The following is an 18,960-nucleotide window of genomic DNA, read 5'->3' on the forward strand; positions in this document are numbered from 1 at the left end:
TCACTGCTTCACCTTTGGTCTGTGCCAGTTAAGTCCCTGTCACTCTTTGAGAGAATGGTAGAAGCATGTTACAGTTGTTTTAAAAGGGACTTCATGCTTTTGTACTTGGGAAACAATGAAAAGCAAATTGAATTCACTTTGAAAAGAATTAGATCTTAAGAAATGTCCAAGGAATAGCATTCAAGAATCTACTAAATGATAAAACCAAGGAATGACTGAGTTTCAAAATAAGTTGTAAGTCAAAGCGATGATTAGCTTTAAATTTCAAGATATTTAAAATAATTTCCATTCTTCCAAATAATTTCTCTCCTAGAACTTTAATATTAACCTCAAAGCAGCAGTATCTCAAAGTCCACGGTAATTTAAAAACTTGATTTAGGAAAGGGTGGTGGGGATGACAAAACATGAGAGACTCCTAACTCTGGGAAACAAACAAAGGGTAATGGAAGGGGAGGTGGGCAGGGGGATGGGTAACTGGGTGACAGGCACTGAGAAAGTCACTTGATGGGATGAGCACTGGGTGTTATACTATATATTGGCAAATCAAAAATAAAGGAAGGAAGGAAGGAAGGAAGGAAGGAAGGAAGGAAGGAAGGAAGGAAGGAAGGAAGGGGTGGTGGTGGGGAATAGGAGAGGAAGAGGGGGGAATTGGGGGAAGGGGAGGATTTGTCGATTGTTTCTTTTCTCAAAATCAACTAATCAAGATGAACAAAAGACTCCCCTGTGCCAAGGTGCCAAGAATTTCATTGGAAGGGAGAGAGAATCTTTCTTATTTAGCTGCCTTAGGAATCTTAAAAGTAGAAATAATGATATTGTCCATAATGACAGAGAGAAGGGAAGTCTCTCTTATATTGATATTCAATATAATTTCCCACTGTGGGGGAGCTCCTCTAGTCCGAAAGGCTGAAAATAAAAAATGTGTTGATGGTGATTTGGGTGGCCAATGTTAAGAGGATTTAGAGTGTGTCTCCAGGGCTGAAGGGAGAGGAGGGAGGTACCACTGGGGAGAGAAATGCAGAGCTAGGAAAACAACAAGGAGAAATGAAAGCAGCCCTGAAGGTCACTAGACAGACGAGAATAGAGCTCTGATATTAAAGAACATGCATGGAACTAAATTGGGGAAATAACCTTGAAAAGTCACCCATTCAAGTTTTCCTGGTCTTGAATGTGACCTTTTCTGAAATCTAAAGGTCAAATTGCCTGGCATTTTAACTTGATATGGCTCTGGCTTTCATTAGTCCTGGTTTTGAGCTGATTGTCCTGCCTGTCACAATTTTGCAGTCATATTATGGGACATGGGTTTCTTCAACCCCAACTTGGAGTCGCAGACCCTTCACTGTTGGGTCTGTACCTGAGGCCAGCCCTCCTTGTCAGAGACTGTTCAAAATGGAGCTTCCTGTCCAGTCCATGTCCACCAGTGGAATCCACAAATTCCTACTACATCTCCGTGTGAATTGCTCCTCTGTTCCGCCACTGCCTGTCGGTGGTGTGCACATATGTGAGCCATCGCAGAGAACAGAGGGGCAATTCAAATGCTGGGAACATTTTTAGAATAATGATACTCGGTGGAATTTCACAGAACTTTGCATTTTAATTTATGACTATGGGCCATTTTTGTCAAGTAAAGCATGTATTTACAATATTCAAACATGTAAAGCTTTTGAAAAATGTTTAACTCTTTTGGGTTTGGGTTTATGTTTCTTGTTAATGTTTACATGATTTAAGTTTTGATGATGGGAAAGCTGGGATGGAAAGAGAAATACTCCCACTGTATGCTAAGCGAAGCCAAGATATTTGGAAGATAGACAGCTTTGAAGATGAAGCATCTGCAGAGCAGAGAGGGTCAGTCTCTCTGCTCTGATTTATTCATCCATTTCGTTTGCATTCATTCATCAATATTCATAGTCTCCCTCTTACACGTAAACACAATATAGTAACAACACTGTTTCTATTGTAAAGGTGTTCAGCCTTTCTGCTTCCTGATTTCCTTACCTATAAAATAAGGGAGTAGTTTATAATGCCTTGATATTCTGGAAATATTTAGGTAGTATATAATGTCCATTTACATAGTATACAACCATAATAGCAATGACCTAATGTGGGCTTTCTGCCCACAGATGTTATGCCAACCACTTGATGGCAAAGAGGTCCTTGAGGGCCCTACCAGGCAGGTTAGAGTCCCTCTGTGCAAGGACTGGGCCAAGCTCACTTGCTCCAAAGCTTTAGGGAAGAAATGGCTTCCTCTCTGGTGAACTAGCACACTGAAGGGGACTGAGAGAGGTGCATGATAGGATGCACCTGCCCTCATGGAACTCTGGAGAGCTACTCCTTGTATTTCTCCCCCTAGATATGTCAGTGGGTCAGGCCCTGGTTGACACGCACCTCATGAGCTTTTGCAGGCGGAAATACAGGAGCAAAGAGTTAACTGGGCTTCTCAAAGGCAGATGAGGATCACATAACAATTGTCCCCAAATCACAAAGGGTCCTTTTCGTCTGTAGGAGTCTGGTGAAAAAGTGCAGGCAGCATCAAATAAGATCTTTGAGCTTGGCTTCCTCATCAGCAAACAAGTCTGGGTCCGGGAACCAGACACTAGATGAGTGCTTCCCGCTTAGCAAAAAACCAAATTGTCAGTTTCTCTTCCAGCCATGTTTCAAAAGCAGATTTTAAAGATTTATTTATTTATTTATTTATTTATTTATTTATTTATTTATTTATGATAGAGAGAGAGAGAGAGAGAGAAAGAGAGGCAGAGACACAGGAGGAAGGAGAAAGCAGGCTCCATGCAGGGAGCCCAACGTGGGACTTGATCCCGGGACTCCAGGATCGCGCCCTGGGCCAAAGGCAGGCGCTAAACCATCAAAAGCAGATTTTAAAGCTATATCTACTATCTACTTAAGTGTAGTTTTTACAAGAATTTTAGAAGTCTTTCAGAAGCCCTTGTCAAAATTTGGTTACAATTAGAGTAATTGCATATTCTATGCAATTGCATACTCTAACCACTGATGTTATTTGGAAATTCTTCCACTTGGAAAAAAGCCAGAGAGCACCACAAGGATGCAAGATGTCAGGGACTGCTTCTGATATGTTTTGAAACATAGAAGCTTTGATTCTAAAGTCTGTGTCATATGCTAAACACATGTGCCCTTAACTAAATAGCACAAAAACCTACCATAAATTGTCAACCTTAATGGTTTCCTCATTTCAAAACACATTGGTTTTGTAAGTTAATGCTCTAAGACCAATATTTTAAGGTGACTACACAGAGTTTAAATGAAAAACATATCAGATATATATGTCTATACAATTGCACACACATACACACACACACACTCCCACAGACTTACAATTTCTCTGTTATTTTAAGTCAGAATGAAAGGAGATGAATTTTGCATGCATTTGAGACCAGGGTTTTTGCTACCATTGACACCATTTTGAGGGTCTTACCTCCACTTTATCAAACCAGAAGGACAAAATTAGGTGGAATTAAACTTTTCCAAATATCTTTCTTTCTTCACTTGCATGTATGTGTTTCTAAAAGTTCTCTTTAGAGAAAGGCCACATAGAGACTTTAAGGCCTCTACTAAAGATGAGAGATGATATTGAAAGTTATTTAATAACTTTTTAGAATTTCCTTTATTTGCTTTTAGAATTTCCTTTATTTTCAAGTTTGTGATCTAAGATCTATTTCCAGGAAAATACATTTATTTTCCCAGCAACCACAGGAAGAGGTCAAAGAGAAAAAGAAAAGGCAGCTGAGAGCATGGTGAGGGGACAGGGAGACAGAGGCAGGTCCTGGCCAATATTTCCTCCTCCCCACAGCCAGGAATGAGCTGTCAGCTTCTGCCTCCACTCAGCCTCCTGTGTGGGCTAACAAAGATAATGAGTCTCACTTAGGACATATCTCTGGCAACATGTCGGTTGTTTAAAAAAGTAAAATAAGCAGCATAAAATTCTGAAGGAAACACGCTTTTTCTTTACTTTTCCCCCCTAAAATACATACGATAGCAAAGACGACGGGACTTTCAGAGAAAACCAGTATACGGAATCATTTAATTCACATTTTAGTTTGTATGTTAAATAACCTGATGTGGTGGAAGACTTACAAGAAACAAATCTTACAATGTTCTCTGTATGTAAATGCCTGGCTTTTTTTTTTTTTAAGATTTTTATTTATTTATTCATGAGAGACACAGAGAGAGAGAGGCAGAGACACAGGCAGAGGGAGAAGCAGGCTCCTCACAAGGAGCCTGATATGAGACTCATCCCAGGACCCTGGGATCATGCCCTGAGCCAAAGGCAGATGCTCAACCTCTGAGCCACCCAGGCATCCCGGTGCCTGGCTTTAGTATCATTGGTAAACATAAAACAGTAGCAGTGGAAACATAAATGATCATGTTTCCATTTTAATATAAATACATTCCATTATACGTTTAATATATTTTATTTCATACTGTATGTTAAATAAGTGTCTACTTTCCTAACTGAAAGAATATTTATGTAATCACAAAAGCTGTTACCAGAGCTCCACATTACACAGAAAACAAGGTTTACATACTGAAATGTCTTCCTAGTTTTACATTTTAACATTTTCAGATTACTATGCTTTAGAGAAAAAAAGAATACTTCACTACCCAAATTCAGCATGGCTTATTGACACTGTCAAGGTGTGTTAGAGGATTGGATTCAGCTCTGAGTCAGACCAAGCCAGAACCTTGATAAAAGTATCTCACGTATGCTATTGTGTACAGTTTGCACAGTAAACTTTCAGACACCCTTCCCCTGGGCTCTCATGATTACCCTAACAGAGAAAGGGAGGAGTCAAGGTGTCCTTCAATGACAAAATTTAGTGCCATCGCCTCTGAATTTTCATTCTACCTAGGAGAAGGCAAATAGGTACCTGCCCCCCCCATACAAAAGCATTGTCACTCCCACGTGCTAGGGCAAAGACCAAAAAATCAAAAAAGGAACTTGACATCGAGCAATTATAACATCTCTCCCCAATGACCCAGAAGCACTTGAAAAACTAAGTAGATATATTTCTAAGGACATATTTTCTCCCTAGGGTAATGTTGCTCATTCATTCAACATGTTACAAAGCTCCTATTGGGTGGCATGCCTACTTCTGGTGCCAGAAATTTAGCAGGGCACAAGCCAAAGAACCTGCCTTCAGGAAACCTAATACTCTCAGGAAATAGGCAGAACAGTAAATGAACAAGATGGTTTGAAAAAGTGATACATGCTAAAGAGGAAATACACAAAGGGATGTGATAGTGATGAGTGAGGGAAGAGAGGACTGTTCTTTGTTTAGGTGGTCAAGCTCAGGTTAGGTGAGATTTGAGCCATGTCCTTAAGAATAAGCCATTTTGACAGAGCCAAGACCCAGAAGCAGGAATGAAATGAAATAGGGCAGGCCAATGTAGCTTCCAGGCAGAAGGCAACAAAGGAGAAAGGGGGAAGGTGCTACAAAGCAGGTCATCAAGGGACTCACAGGCCACAGAAAGTGGTAGGCTCTTGTTCTAAGTGGAGAAAGAAGCCATCAGTGTTTTTTGAGAAGGAAAGGGATATGATCTAATTCATGCTTTTAAAAGATCACTCTTCCTGGCAGGTAGCAGAAGGGCCAAGGTAGAAGAAGAAGAAAGGTCAATGAAGGGTTTTGTTTTGTTTTGTTTTGTTTTGTTTTTGTTTTTGTTTTTGTTTTGTTTTGTTTTTAATAGCCCAAGCAAGAGCTGATGGTGATTTGCCCTGGTGAAGCAGAAGGAGAAAAACAGCTAGAATCAAAATATATTTTGAAGAGAGAACTGACAAAATGTACCAAAAGACCAGACATGGAGGGAGAGGGAAGGGAAGGGGCAAGAATGATTCAGGTCTCCTGGCTTGAGCATGAGGTAGGTGGTGCCGTGTACAGGCTTAGGAGGTGACAATTTAAATTAAATTAAATCTTGGACCCTAGGTTAGAGATGTCTGCGAGACGTCTAAGAGAAGTAATATGGTAAGAAGCTGGATATAGACAACCAGAGCTTAGGGGGAAAGACAGAAACTTGAAAGGCGTAAGCACATGAGTAGTGGGTAAAGCTATGGGGCCAGATGAGAACACCCAGGGTAAGAGATGTCTAGAGGAGGGCAGAGGGCTCTGGACCAAACTCTGACTTTACAGAAAACAAAGCAGCAAAAGAACGTGAGAGTTGCTACCAGAGAAGCAGGAGAAAATGCACAAAGTTAATCTACATGTTCAAAGTAGTGCAAGTTCCCCCAGGAAGTCGATAGGTGAAGATAAATAACTATCAATTCTTTAGACACTACTACCCTCTATTACGTCTGATTAAAAAAAAAAAAAATCACCTTTACCAAAATCACTTTGGTAAGACATCCTTTTTAGAAGCTACTATGTAACCTACTTTAAAATCTTACCTTTGCTCCCGTGTCCCCCACTCCACGCAAACCCATTGGTCCAGGGGGTCCTGGTAGTCCCCGAGGTCCCTGAGATGACATAATAAGGGAGACAATGAGTGTCCTTGTCATGTGCAATGTTAAGAAGGAAAAAAAGAGAAGGAGGGAGGGAACGAAGGAAAGAACAACAATGTCCACACTTACAGCCACACCGGGGTAGCCATCACCTTTGAGTCCTGGAGCACCCATGGGTCCCCGAGGTCCTTGGGCCCCCTGTGTAAATTCAACACCAGATCATATCATAAGACTAAACTATGAAATACCTGGCAAAACGTCAGCACAATACCAACTCTATCTGGCAACGTGCAGTTGGTAAGTGCAGAGGAATGATTTGAAAAATTTGAGAAGGGAGTTCTATCACAGATGATAACTTGTTCTGAGTCTCTCTTTGTAAGTCTTACCCATTTGCATTTGGTGGGAAGCATGGGATGAATATAGGGAATATATGTGAACTGCTATAAAATCCTCAATAGGAAACACATTCATAGGAATTAAAAATGACTGATTACTGATATTTTAATTTTTAAAATTTAACTTTTTTGTATCATAAATTGTAGAGAAGTATAAAAATGAGAAATTTTAACATGCATAGTATGAGAAGAGAAGGAAAAAATACATAGCAAGATCTCAATTGTAAAATTTTGAATATCAAGTAAGATAACTATATGCTACCTACTGTTATGTTCCATTTGTTGTCCTCCCCAACAGGGCCGAAATTACACAGGGAATAAATAAGCCCAAATGAAAATTAAAAACAAATTAAATTCTGAGAAGTCACTTCTCAGAAGCACTTTATTGTGCTATTCCAACCATCTTTAAGGTTAAAGCTTTAAACATCCACATGGACACATCCCAAAGTAAGAAACCCATTTCTTTCCTTGCTTACACAAGAAACAGGCCAACAACAAAACAAAGCAGTAACAGCTCCCTGGTTAAGTTGAAAGGAAAAGAAAACTGGAATCAAAATTCACTTTCAATTTTTATTTCTAAGTTTCAAGCAGATTATCAGCAGCTGTTACTGTTTATCCTCTGGCACCCACACTGGGAGAAAAAAAATGTTAAAACATTTATAATTTACAACTAAACATTTTTTTTCCCTAGAGATCTTTGTCCTGCCTCCTGCAAAAATGTCAGTTACCTCATTACTTCTAATGTTAATAGAAAACATCAGGAGCAGGGATAAGGGATAAGGTTCTGTCTCAGATTTTCATTCTGGACCCCTCACAACACTTTTTTTTTTTTTTTTAAGATTTTATTTATTTATTCATGAGGGACACACAAAGAGAAAGAGAGAGGCAGAGACACAGGCAGAGGGAGAAGCAGGCGCCATGTAGGGAGCCTGATGTAGGACTCGAACCTGGGACTCCAGGATCACGCCCTGAGCCAAAGGCAGGCGCTAAACTGCCAAGCCACCCAGGAATCCCCCCTCACAACACTTTTATAGGTAGAATTTTTGTCACTTGGCCTTGATGCACTGGATTCAAGAAAATGGCCTGTGAATGAGTTCTCTTTTAAGAGTCTCTCTCATTTGACAGGAATTAAGGCAGAAATCTTAATCTGGTATTTTGTAATGGGCTTTAGGGAAGGACCTGGGAGCTCCCTGAAGTCCTATGCAAAACTGAATTATGGGGACACCTGAGCGGCTCAGTGATTGAGCATCTGCCTTCAGCTGAGGGCGTGAATCCAAAGTCCTGGGATCAAATCCCACATCGGGTTCCCCGCAGAGAGTCTGCTCCTCCCTCTGCCTATGTCTTTGCCTTGCTCTCTGTGTCTCTCATGATTAAATACAGAAAAATATTTAAAGAAAAAAACTGAATTACGTTTCAAAACTTCCATCGGACATTTCACCTTTCAAAAGCTTATAAACTAGTGCATTAGGGAAGGATGGCGGAAAGAGTATCATTAGAGGCCAAGGGATTAGAAAAGTGATAGAGTAAAGAGGTAAAGAACTTCAAATACATCACCCACAATGCCAAAAAGAATCAGTAAAAAAAAATGGGAGGGCAGAGAGGGCCTTCTAAATCGAGGCTGTACATTTAACTAGATTTTATTTCTACAGTAAAGAATAGTATAAGTAGAGAGAAGTAACTTTAAATCATGGAACTACGAATACGCAGATTCAGAATGTTATCAAACTATATGAAAATTGCCATCCAAACATTCTTGACCAAGGCCATATCTGCAGTTTTAACATTAGGAAATTTGCAATTTTCTCCTTGTGTCATACATAGCTTGGGTTGCCATGTGCCTCAGGGTCTGGGGAGTAGGAGGACTACCTTGTTCTGGTTTCCCCTGGACTTGCTCTGTTTCAGCTTGCAAATCCCTCAGTCTGGGAATCTTGTGTGTCCCCAAGTAAACCAGAAGATTGTCATTCTACCAAGGACACTGTTAAGTGATTAACAACAATGGAAGTCAGGATCCTCCCTTGACCTTCAGAAGGGGCACTCCAACTTAATAACAGTCTATAGTAGGTTGTGCATTATATTTCAGAGATGGTTCTAAGTTTTCTTTTTTGAAGCTTGAAAATCACTGATGTTAGTACTTGATCTCTTTTATCCAGAAGAGGCAATCTGATAGCACTAAAGCCAGTTTTGAAACCACATAAAAACATGCTACTAATTCAATAAAGTGCTGATTATGGAGCCCTGAAGCCTATTCTCATAAACAGGAATGGGATGTGTTTGTGACATTTGGAATGTTAAATTTTGCTGTGATGCTGGGTTTTTGTGAGGAGGGAAATGGTGCTTTGTTGCCATGGAAAATAGATATGATTACTTAAAGCTGTCATCTCCTATAATTATTTGCATTTTCATTTAAAATAACTCTGAAAGATGGAAAAACAAAGCAAAGCAATTTAATTCAGTAAAGCTTCCAAACATGAACTTCCTGGACAATGTTTTGTGAAACAGATACCTAGGCCATTAACATGTAAATGAAAGAAGTTAAAGGTCATATAATCTCTTATCACAGACATTACAAAAGGAGCATTTTCAAATAACTGTTTAGTCATCCAAAATCTAGTTCCTCCACATTTGTGAGAAATGAATTATCTGATGGCCTGATATTTACTCTATTATTTTTTAAAAATATTTTATTTCTTTGTTCATGAGAGACAGAGACAGAGAGGCAGAGACATAGGCAGAGGGAGAGGCAGGCTCCCTGTGGGGAGTGGTGTGGGACTCAATCCCAGAACCCTGGGATTAGGACCTGAGCCGAAGGCAAGACACTCAACCACTGAGCCACCCAGGTGCCCCTGATTGCTTGGTTTTTAAAAATGACAGTAGTGTACTTTTACATTCAAGTTCATCAATGTAAACTGTGAGTAGAACAATCTTGATTATCAATTTATTGTGCATTAAATCCCCCTTCCTTTCTCTCTTACAGAGAGGGAAAGAAAGAACATGAATAAAGCCTACCTTTGGTCCTCGAATAGCAATTCCAGGTTCTCCTTTAAATCCAGGCATCCCTGGTCCTCCTCTGTCTCCCTGCACATTTCAAATAATGTTCAGTTTCAGGTTTTAAATGGCAGGAGAAACCATAACAGCACAAAACACAAAAGAGATGGGCCAATTTACAGAGTTTAATTTATCAGTTTCAGATCTTAAGGTAGTAGCTTCTTCTAATATATTTGAGGGGTATTTCAAATCCGAAGCAAATAAAACCTGTCAGTAAAGACTATGACAGCTGTTTATAGAAAGGTCACTGAAATAGGTGGTGATCTAGGCTCAAATATTTAGACTATAAGAATGCCTGAGAACGCTCTTAAATCTGAGTGGATTTCTTTCTGCCAGACTTTCTGATTATGAATTCCACCAGATTCTTCTGAATAAATTTTACCTGCATTTGGGTCTAGGATTTGGTGGAGGTAGTTCATGAGGAAGTGACAGGTTCAAGGCCAGGAGCAAGAAATCTGTTTTCTAATCTTAAATCTTCTGCTAGCCTTTCCTAGCAGATGCAAAAGTTGAAACAGATAATAGCTTGGGTTCTTCTAAAACTAAAATTTTGGTTCACTGGTATCATGAATTTTTCTGTACTCTAACTGCCAAAGATCCAAATAATAAACAAACAGACAAACAAATAAATTCATTCATTCATTCATTCATTCACTCCCAAGAATGTATACCTTTGGCCCAGGTGGCCCCGGAATTGATGCTCCAGGCATCCCAAAAGGGCCCATGATTCCTGGTTCACCCTAAAAAAAAAGAGCAAAATACTCATTACATTACAATCAAAGAAACAGTATATAGGAATTATATTAGGAAAAACATAGAAATGTATTTCCAGCTTTTTAAAATATTAAGTTTTAATATAATATTTTCACAGACCCTGTTTCACTGACCAATGTGAAAATATTTGAACATCTTTGCTAAACCACTACTAAAGTTTTTGATGATTAAGATTTCAGTGCCTTTAATAAATGCATTCAATTAGTTTCTGAATATTAGAAATTTTAATCTCTTGTGCATTCTTTTATTAGCTAATAAAAATTATACAATTCATGGTGCTTCTCTTTTGTATTGCATGCCAGGAAGCTCAGAGGGAAATGTTTGTTCAATTACAATAATTTTCTTTAGTATAAGTTCTTGGATACACTTGATAGGTAAATAATGTTCCTTCTAGCTTATAACTTTTTCCTTTGTTATTTTACTTTATGGCTGTGGCATATCAGTCTTCTATTATATCCTAGCTCACATTTTTCTTTTTTAGAAGTAGGGAGTTTATGGCAAAAACAATGGAATTTCAAACAAATTTTAAAACATGTCTTTTTTTTTTTTTTTGGTGTGTCACTATTGAATCTCAATAAAGACTCAAGCAATATCTCTGTCCCATCTGATTCTAGACCAGTGATTCTCAAATTATAGTGGAAAGAAATCATCAGAGAAATTTGGTAAAATACAGAGTCGGGTCTCAGCTCCAGAGATTTTTAACTCAATAGATCCTGAGGCTGGGCCCAGGATATGAGTTTCATGAGGCCCCTCTGGGAGTTCTGAGGTAGGCGATTACCTTACTTAAAGATTATGTAAAGCAATTGTCATTAAAAGAAGGTGCACATAGCCAACCAGGTGTTGAAAGTGACCCATTTGGGATACTAGAGGAACATATTAGGGCTTCATTATATACTTTTATCTCTTCTAAATGTTCAATTATTTATGTAAATTTCATAGCATATTAATTTGATAGTTTATGAGTAAAAACTACAATTAAAGAATAAACCTATATTGGAGTGTGGTCAAATTCGTTTTGACTAGTAGGGCTTTGTTATTGGTTTGGAAATTACTGATGTAGCACAAGGACAGGTGTGGCAAACTGTGACATTTGTGCCAAATATGGCCTGCTGCCAAGTTTCACATAGCCGTGGGCTAAAGATGGTTTTCATTTTTGTTTTGGTTTTTAAGTAGGCTCTGCACCCAATGTGAGGCTTGAACTCATGACCTCAAGATTAAGAGTCACATGCTCAGTTGCTCCACCAGCTGAGCCAGTCAGGCACCCTGAATGTAAAAAAAAATCACATTTTAAAATGATTGTTATATAATTGATTACATAATGTCCTCAATTTTGCCCTTGGCCACAAGGCCTGAAATATTTACTACTTGTGCCTTACCAAGAAATTTGCCTCTCCCTGCCTTAGAGACTGAGCCGTTCTCAGTGGTGGGAACTGCCCACTTGGCCCGCCAGTCTTCCTCCGGGAGGGACTCCATCAGATTCACCACTAATGACTCACCCTGGACCACATTCACCTTCACAGCTGAGGCCTCTCACTGGGCCCATCACCCAGTAGGACCCACAGGCTGAGCACACCAGCCAACCGAGGCCCAGATCATGCCAATACATATACGTGCCAGATCTTTGATTCTAAACCTATAAGGCAATGGTACATCACACAACCAGGATTCTGGCAATAGATAACCATCCTATTCAATCCAGTGGCAAAGGAATAAAACATCAACCTGTTAAAATTCTCACTTAAACCAGGGTAAGCAAAATTATGCTTCTACATTTCATCTATTCTACTCCTCTTTAAAAAAAAACACAATTATTTTTAAAATGTGAAATTATATGTGTAGGTAGTATGTAATTCTTTTAAGAGACTCTGTATTAAATTGTGATTATGCTTTAAAATAGGGCAGTTCTTCATCAAAAAATCTTTACTTAAAAACTTTACTTCAAAATACAGAAAAATAGTCTTTAAGGAAGACTAAGATACGAGGACTAACCATTGTTATTAATACTGATACAACACTTTTCCTTATATAGTGGCATTTCTCATCACATATTCCTTGAATTACCTGTCACATAGGACACTTATTTAAGAAATGCCAATTTCTAGGACCCACCTACTAAAATACCCCTGTCTGGGCATAGCGCCAAGAAACCAGGATCTGTCACAAGCTCCCAGGTGATACTGATGAACACTGAAACTTAAGGGACTTGTCTACAGAGGATGCTTTGTTTTCTCCCAGCTCTCATCTTGGCAGTACCGTGTTTGTTTGATTCTAGAATAGTATGGTCCTTCAACATACTCCTTGTCTCCTGACAATTAGCATCTTCCTAAAAGCCTGAACTCTCTTAGGTTTGCAATTTCTGTTTCCTGACACATCCAAATGACCTTAATATTCTCTCCTGCTAAGTCAGGACATGCAGCTGATTGCCTGTCTCACAGATTTCCCTTCCTTCATCCTCAGCACCTGGTCCTGGTCAGTTGATCAGGGCATCTATCCCTGACTTTTCATTACACAGTCTTGATTTTTCTCTCTCTCTGAATAGCTCCATGTACTAAGCACTTACTAAGTGCCAGGAACAGTGCTAAGTGCTTTATTAACTCTTCAGTCTTTTTTTTTTTTTTTTTTTTTTTAACTATTTCAGTCTTCACAGCAATCCTGAGAAATAGATACTGTTATTGCTTCCTATCACTGAAGTGAGTGGCTCCAAAAGATTCTGGGTAGAACAGGATGAGAGTCCTACTCTCCTGCATTCTGAAGCCCTGCTTTTCATCATCACCGGGCTGCCTCTCAGTCTGCAACTGTGCTGTTGTTTAGCAAAACAAGATGGAAGAGAATTGGTATCTCCTGCAATCTTAACTTTATCCCAACTTCTGAATATCTGGTGGTCATTTGAGAGAATTGACATACAGAGTGTCTCTAAGAATCATAAATGTTTCAATGACGATCACTTATTTTATGGGTTCTTCATACTATCCTGTTTGGTCCAGAATAGTACCAATAGTTTTCTAAAGCCTTTTTCATTTGGATTTGTTGAGAAGGAACGAGGGAATCCAATTTGCAGTGGAAATTTAATATTCTATTAAAACCAGACACAATTACAATTTCCCCAAAGCATAAATGAGAATATAAAAAACATACCTTTGGACCTTCAGGCCCTGGAAATCCCCTCTGTCCATGATTTCCTTTGCTCCCTTTCTTTCCTTCATCACCCTGACAAAATAATTATAAAAAGATGCCTGTATCAGCAAACCCTCCTTGCACTTCTAACAACCCTATCAGGACCATGTTATCAACTAACACCGATTTTCAATGTGTCCCAAGCTCAGCTCAGTTGTATAGGATTTGTCAAGGTTCTTGGGCAGATTGGATGACTTCAGAATGGTTCAGTCTCTACCACTTAATTGAATGTTTTTGTTTTTTTTTAATCTAAGTTCAGTGTCTCTCTTTGGGGACTTTATTATTTTTTTTAATTTTATTTATGATAGGCACACAGTGAGAGAGAGAGAGAGAGGCAGAGACACAGGCAGAGGGAAAAGCAGGCTCCATGCACTGGGAGCCCGACGTGGGATTCAATCCCAGGTCTCCAGGATCGCGCCCTGGGCCAAAGGCAGGCGCTAAACTGCTGCGCCACCCAGGGATCCCTCTTTGGGGACTTTAATTTGAATCACACTTCTTTCGCACCATTGGTTTATTAACAGATGCTTCTGAAACATTCCCTGAAGTTTCAGAAAAGAGAGCTACCTGTGCTTTTTCAGCTTTAGTGCTGCTTCTGTTTTAAAACATAAAATGATATATTTTCCAATATAGAGAACAAACTGGTGGTTGCCAGAGGGGAGGTGGGTGGAGGACTGGGTGAACTAGGTGAAGGGGATGAAGAGTCCATTTATCTTGAGCACTGAGAAATGTATAGAATTGGTGAATCATTACATTGTACACCTGAAACTAATAAAAACACTGTATGTTAATTATACTTGAAAAAGAATTTTTTTTTAATTTTTAAAAAGAGGTGGCAACAAAGAAGGGAAGCATGAAATAGCTAGCTATACAAAATGTGACCACTAAAAAACAAAACAAAACAAAAAACCACAGCCAGATTTTTCAAATACAGCCCCACTTCTTCCCTAATAAGGATCCTAGTTCTGTCTCCCAAATGAGACCAATAATCCTACTGGTGGAAAGATGCATGAGCATTAACCTGGAGCAGAGTTCTAACCTGCCCACTGGCTGTTCCTCAGCCTGGTTGTGTAAGCTAGTACTTCCCTGAAAGGATTTTGTTACCTTCTCACAGAGCCCTCAGAGTGTTTCAAAACTATCCTTAAACAAGGACTCAACTGCAAGGTGTCATATCCAAATGTGGTTCAACAAAGGAATAGCCTTTTGGGGTTTGCAGCTGAGGCCATTTATGACATGAATGACTCTACTACCATTTTCAAACCTAAGTGTGCATCATGTACATACAGAATCATGTACAATCAGCCCACAGATTGCTGAGCCCCACCTCCAAGTTCCTGATGTAGTAGGTCTGCATTGAAACACAAGAATTCATATTTCTGACACATTCCCAAGGTCATCAGCAATGCAGACACTCCCTCAAGAAGAAGGACTGAACCCCTACTGCACCTATAGATTGTAATTAACTTCCCAAGGTCCAAACTAATGAAGAGCAGTGACACAGATGCTAAAAAAAAAAAAAACAAAAAAAACAATTGAAGGTTATTGTATCATTAACTTATTGTGCCATTATCATTTATCAGTAGAGGCAAAATCTAACCCCAACTAGTTATTTTCTTCCATTCACTTCCAAATTTAATTTATTGACCTAAATTACCCAGAAGACAACAGTAGGAACACAGAGGTAATAAAGCACCAACACTAAACCACAGCATGTCCAGGCTACATAACATAATCCTACCACTCCTCTCTATAACCTACTGTAAGCTACAAATCCCCTCAGAGCTACAAATCCAGTGCCTTCTGTTTCCAATGCATTTTCCTTGCTCTATCAATAGCATTTGACACCACTGGTGGCTTCCCTCTTGAAACCCTCTCACCTGGGTTTCCCTAACCCGGTAACTATGCTGCTTATCTTCATGCTGTTCTGAATGTTCTTTCTCCAACTACTGCCCAGTGTGGGATTCAAACCTCAGCTCTCTTTCTCAGAGACATCACGCATTCTTATAGCTTCAATTATTAACTCCAAGGGTCTATTTTCTGAAAGTATATTCGAGAAAACATTAGTTCTCCTGAATGTTGATAGACAAGTATTACTAAAAATATTTTTGTTGGATGTGAAAAAGGTATTCTCTGTCCACATTTACCTCCCCCGCCACATGAAAAGAGATCTCATAGTCTGATAAGTCAATAAATTAAAATGTTTGAAATTCTGCAACTATATTTAAATGTCAAATACTCACATTTATGGTTAAGGACTCAATTTTAGCCAATATTTGCACAAGATGTAGACATCTTAAGGTTTCACTAAACACTTTAACACAATTATAAATAGAACACTAATAAGTATATGGATTTTATTTTTACTTTACTCATGTAATTCTTCAGAATCTTTATGCATACATTGATGACGGTATATAAAAACTGTAGGAACATCTGGCATCTTAGAGTCTGTAGGTTATGTCCAGCATGGTCTTATTGATGAATTTGGATATTCTCATCTTGACATATAAAGATGTTATTCAACCAACATTTCTACGATGTGTCACATAAATTTATGCCAAATTGTGAAAATGAAACCTCCATTTGATAATGTGATATTTCTTATTACTGTGTGAGATTCTATAAATATTTGAAGAAAATGTATGTACTTTCAAGTCTCAAGGATGTATCTCAGGGCTTCTTTTCTATTGTTTTTAAAATATCAGTCTGGCCATTTATTGAGAAAACATGTGTTGAACTCTTTCTCTTATGATAGATCTTAGGAAAGTAAAAATGAATAATACATACTTGCTGTCTTCCAAAAGCTCACAAACTAGATCTATAACTTTAAGGCAGAAGTAAACACATTTGACATAGCAGGAATAACAATCAAATTTCTCCTAAATTGTCTCCTTGGGCAGTCTGCTTTCCCCAACACTGTGTCAGTTCCATACCTTGGAGCCAGGTTGTCCTTTTCCAGGTGGTCCTTCTGGGCCTCTTGTCCCTGGAAGCCCTGCTTCTCCCTAGAGGAAATGACACTGATGTCTTGGCTAATCCTCAATGGACAGTTCATATAAGCCTTCCTTTTCCTCCTTTTATGGCCAGTGGATTCTCTGCTGAGACCCCCCAAAATAGACCAGACCTTCACTTTAGTCTTAAAATTAATTTGGAAATTTACCAACTTTAAATTAATATCAAATTCTAGTTTAGCTCAGAGCAGCTGAAATATGAAAAAGACTAATTTCTCAGCCAATTTTCAAAGAATAAGCTCACTTTCCTTTGGCTCTTCATTCACATTTGATGGTTTGGTTTAAAAAAAAAAAAGAAACAAGAAAGACCTTCAGCCTTTCCATCTGCTGTTTTTCTCTACTTATATTGAAAAATGAGTATTTCAAATGTCAGCTCATAATACTTTAGAAAATTTTTATAATTACTTCCTGACTGCATTTACAGACTCTCTTTGTGGAGGTGGAAAAAGTGTTTTTCTCAAAATTTCGATTCAAGTGCTTTCTAGGAATCCCAAAAGGACCAGGTCACTGCAGGATGCCATGGCTGAGATGCCAGAGAGAAAGCAGAGAGCTGGAGACACTCTTTAGTCATTAAAGTGGTGTTTTTTCTATCTAAAGAAGTGAAAAAGGAAATTTAGAGTTGAGAAATGTTTTCTTAAAAAGACTCAGTTTGTCCTGGATGATTTAATTTGAGCTCCTACAGGACCAAGATATCAGTGTGGTTCGATAGTTTTTACTCTAGGAACATAAAAAATAGTGTTACCTTCTTCCCTGCAGCTCCATCCTCTCCTGGTACTCCTGGTTGTCCTGGGAGCCCTATTGAGCCTGGCTCCCCCTGGTGGATAAGAAAAGATTTTATTTCCCAGAAATTCATATTTATCTTATCATATTTATCATACTTTAAATTCATAAAGGTGGAGGTGCATAAACACCTCCATTTTGTGGTACTTGCCAACTGCTTGTATCTTACAGTACTTGCAAGAAGTCTCTGAATGGATAAATCCGAGTAGTAGCTAGTAGTAATTAAACTATCAGACCTTGGGCAAGTTACTTAACCTCTTAGCATCTCAATTCTGGATTATATTGTTATGGATTGAACTGTAACATGTTGAAGTCCTAACTCCTGGGACCTGTGTATGTTAACTCATTTGTAAATAGGGTCTTTGTAGACATAACCAAGTTAAGATGAGGTGATAGGGCAGGCCCTAATTCAATATGACGCTGTCCTTATAAAAAGAAACAAACACCACATTAAGGCAGGCACACAAGGGGAACTCCATGTGACAGCAGAGGCAGAGTCTGCAGTGGTTCAGCTACAAGCCATGGAATGCCAAGCACTGGCAGTCAGCATCAGAAACTAGGACAAGGCAAAGAAAGATTCTTCCCTACAGGTTTTAGAGAAAGCATGACCTGAAGACACCTGGATTTTCAATTTTCTCTAGAATTGTGAGATAATAGATTTCTATTGTGTTGAACCGCAGTTTGTGGTTCTTTGATACAGAAACCCCAAGAAACTAACCTACAAGTGAAATTTCAGCTCTAATAGTCAATAATGCTACTTGCTTTCAAGTTTGTTTAAGAATATATCCTTTAAAATTCTCCAAGAATGTTTGCTACTTTCAAACAGTGCCAAAGTGCTTTTACTGCATTTATTAAGAGCAAAAATATTAAAGATAAGTGAGAGTCATTTCATGTAAACTCAACTAAAACAAACCCAAAAAACAAAACAACAACAAAACCTAGTGAAAATAAGAAGTACATAAACCTAAAAATAAATAGAAGGATATGGTAAAGATGAGAGCAGACAGTAGTAAATTTGAAAATCAAAAGTAAGAAAAATAACAACACTAAAGGGTAATACCTTTAAAAAAATTAAATAAACTTCAGCAGAAATTACTAATATGAAAAAAGTTACAGATAACAGTATTAAGAATTAAAGGGAAATATAACTATGTACATATTAAAGGTTTTTCTAAAATCATAGAAAATTTCTGTGACAATTTCAAACAAATAAATTGGAAAAGAGTAACATAATTTTTAAGAAAAATATAAATTATTTAAGTGACATAAGGATAAATGGACAAGCTAAATAAACCTGAAGCATTAAAAAACTGAATCAGTAATTGAA

General features: G+C 38.4%; 1 protein-coding gene and 1 long non-coding RNA gene across 4 annotated transcripts in view; one reads left to right on the forward strand and one right to left on the reverse strand.

Moving 5' to 3' along the window:
* The window catches only part of LOC119866411, a 171,297-nt gene that overhangs the window by 92,178 nt on the left and 60,159 nt on the right, over nucleotides 1-18,960 (forward strand). The window lies entirely within an intron of this gene.
* COL28A1 (collagen type XXVIII alpha 1 chain) overlaps nucleotides 1-18,960 on the reverse strand; it is a 162,129-nt gene that overhangs the window by 67,712 nt on the left and 75,457 nt on the right. For both annotated transcript variants that reach the window (XM_038556895.1, XM_038556896.1), the window contains 7 exons: nucleotides 17,596-17,667; nucleotides 16,779-16,847; nucleotides 13,810-13,881; nucleotides 10,572-10,640; nucleotides 9,865-9,933; nucleotides 6,593-6,661; nucleotides 6,410-6,478 (listed from right to left, as the gene is read on the reverse strand). In XM_038556895.1, the coding sequence (XP_038412823.1) occupies nucleotides 6,410-6,478; nucleotides 6,593-6,661; nucleotides 9,865-9,933; nucleotides 10,572-10,640; nucleotides 13,810-13,881; nucleotides 16,779-16,847; nucleotides 17,596-17,667 (489 nt within the window). The remainder of the gene's footprint in view (nucleotides 1-6,409; nucleotides 6,479-6,592; nucleotides 6,662-9,864; nucleotides 9,934-10,571; nucleotides 10,641-13,809; nucleotides 13,882-16,778; nucleotides 16,848-17,595; nucleotides 17,668-18,960) is intronic.

The sequence above is a fragment of the Canis lupus genome, chromosome 14, assembly GCF_011100685.1.
Source record: "Canis lupus familiaris isolate Mischka breed German Shepherd chromosome 14, alternate assembly UU_Cfam_GSD_1.0, whole genome shotgun sequence".
NCBI classification, from domain to species: domain Eukaryota; kingdom Metazoa; phylum Chordata; class Mammalia; order Carnivora; family Canidae; genus Canis; species Canis lupus.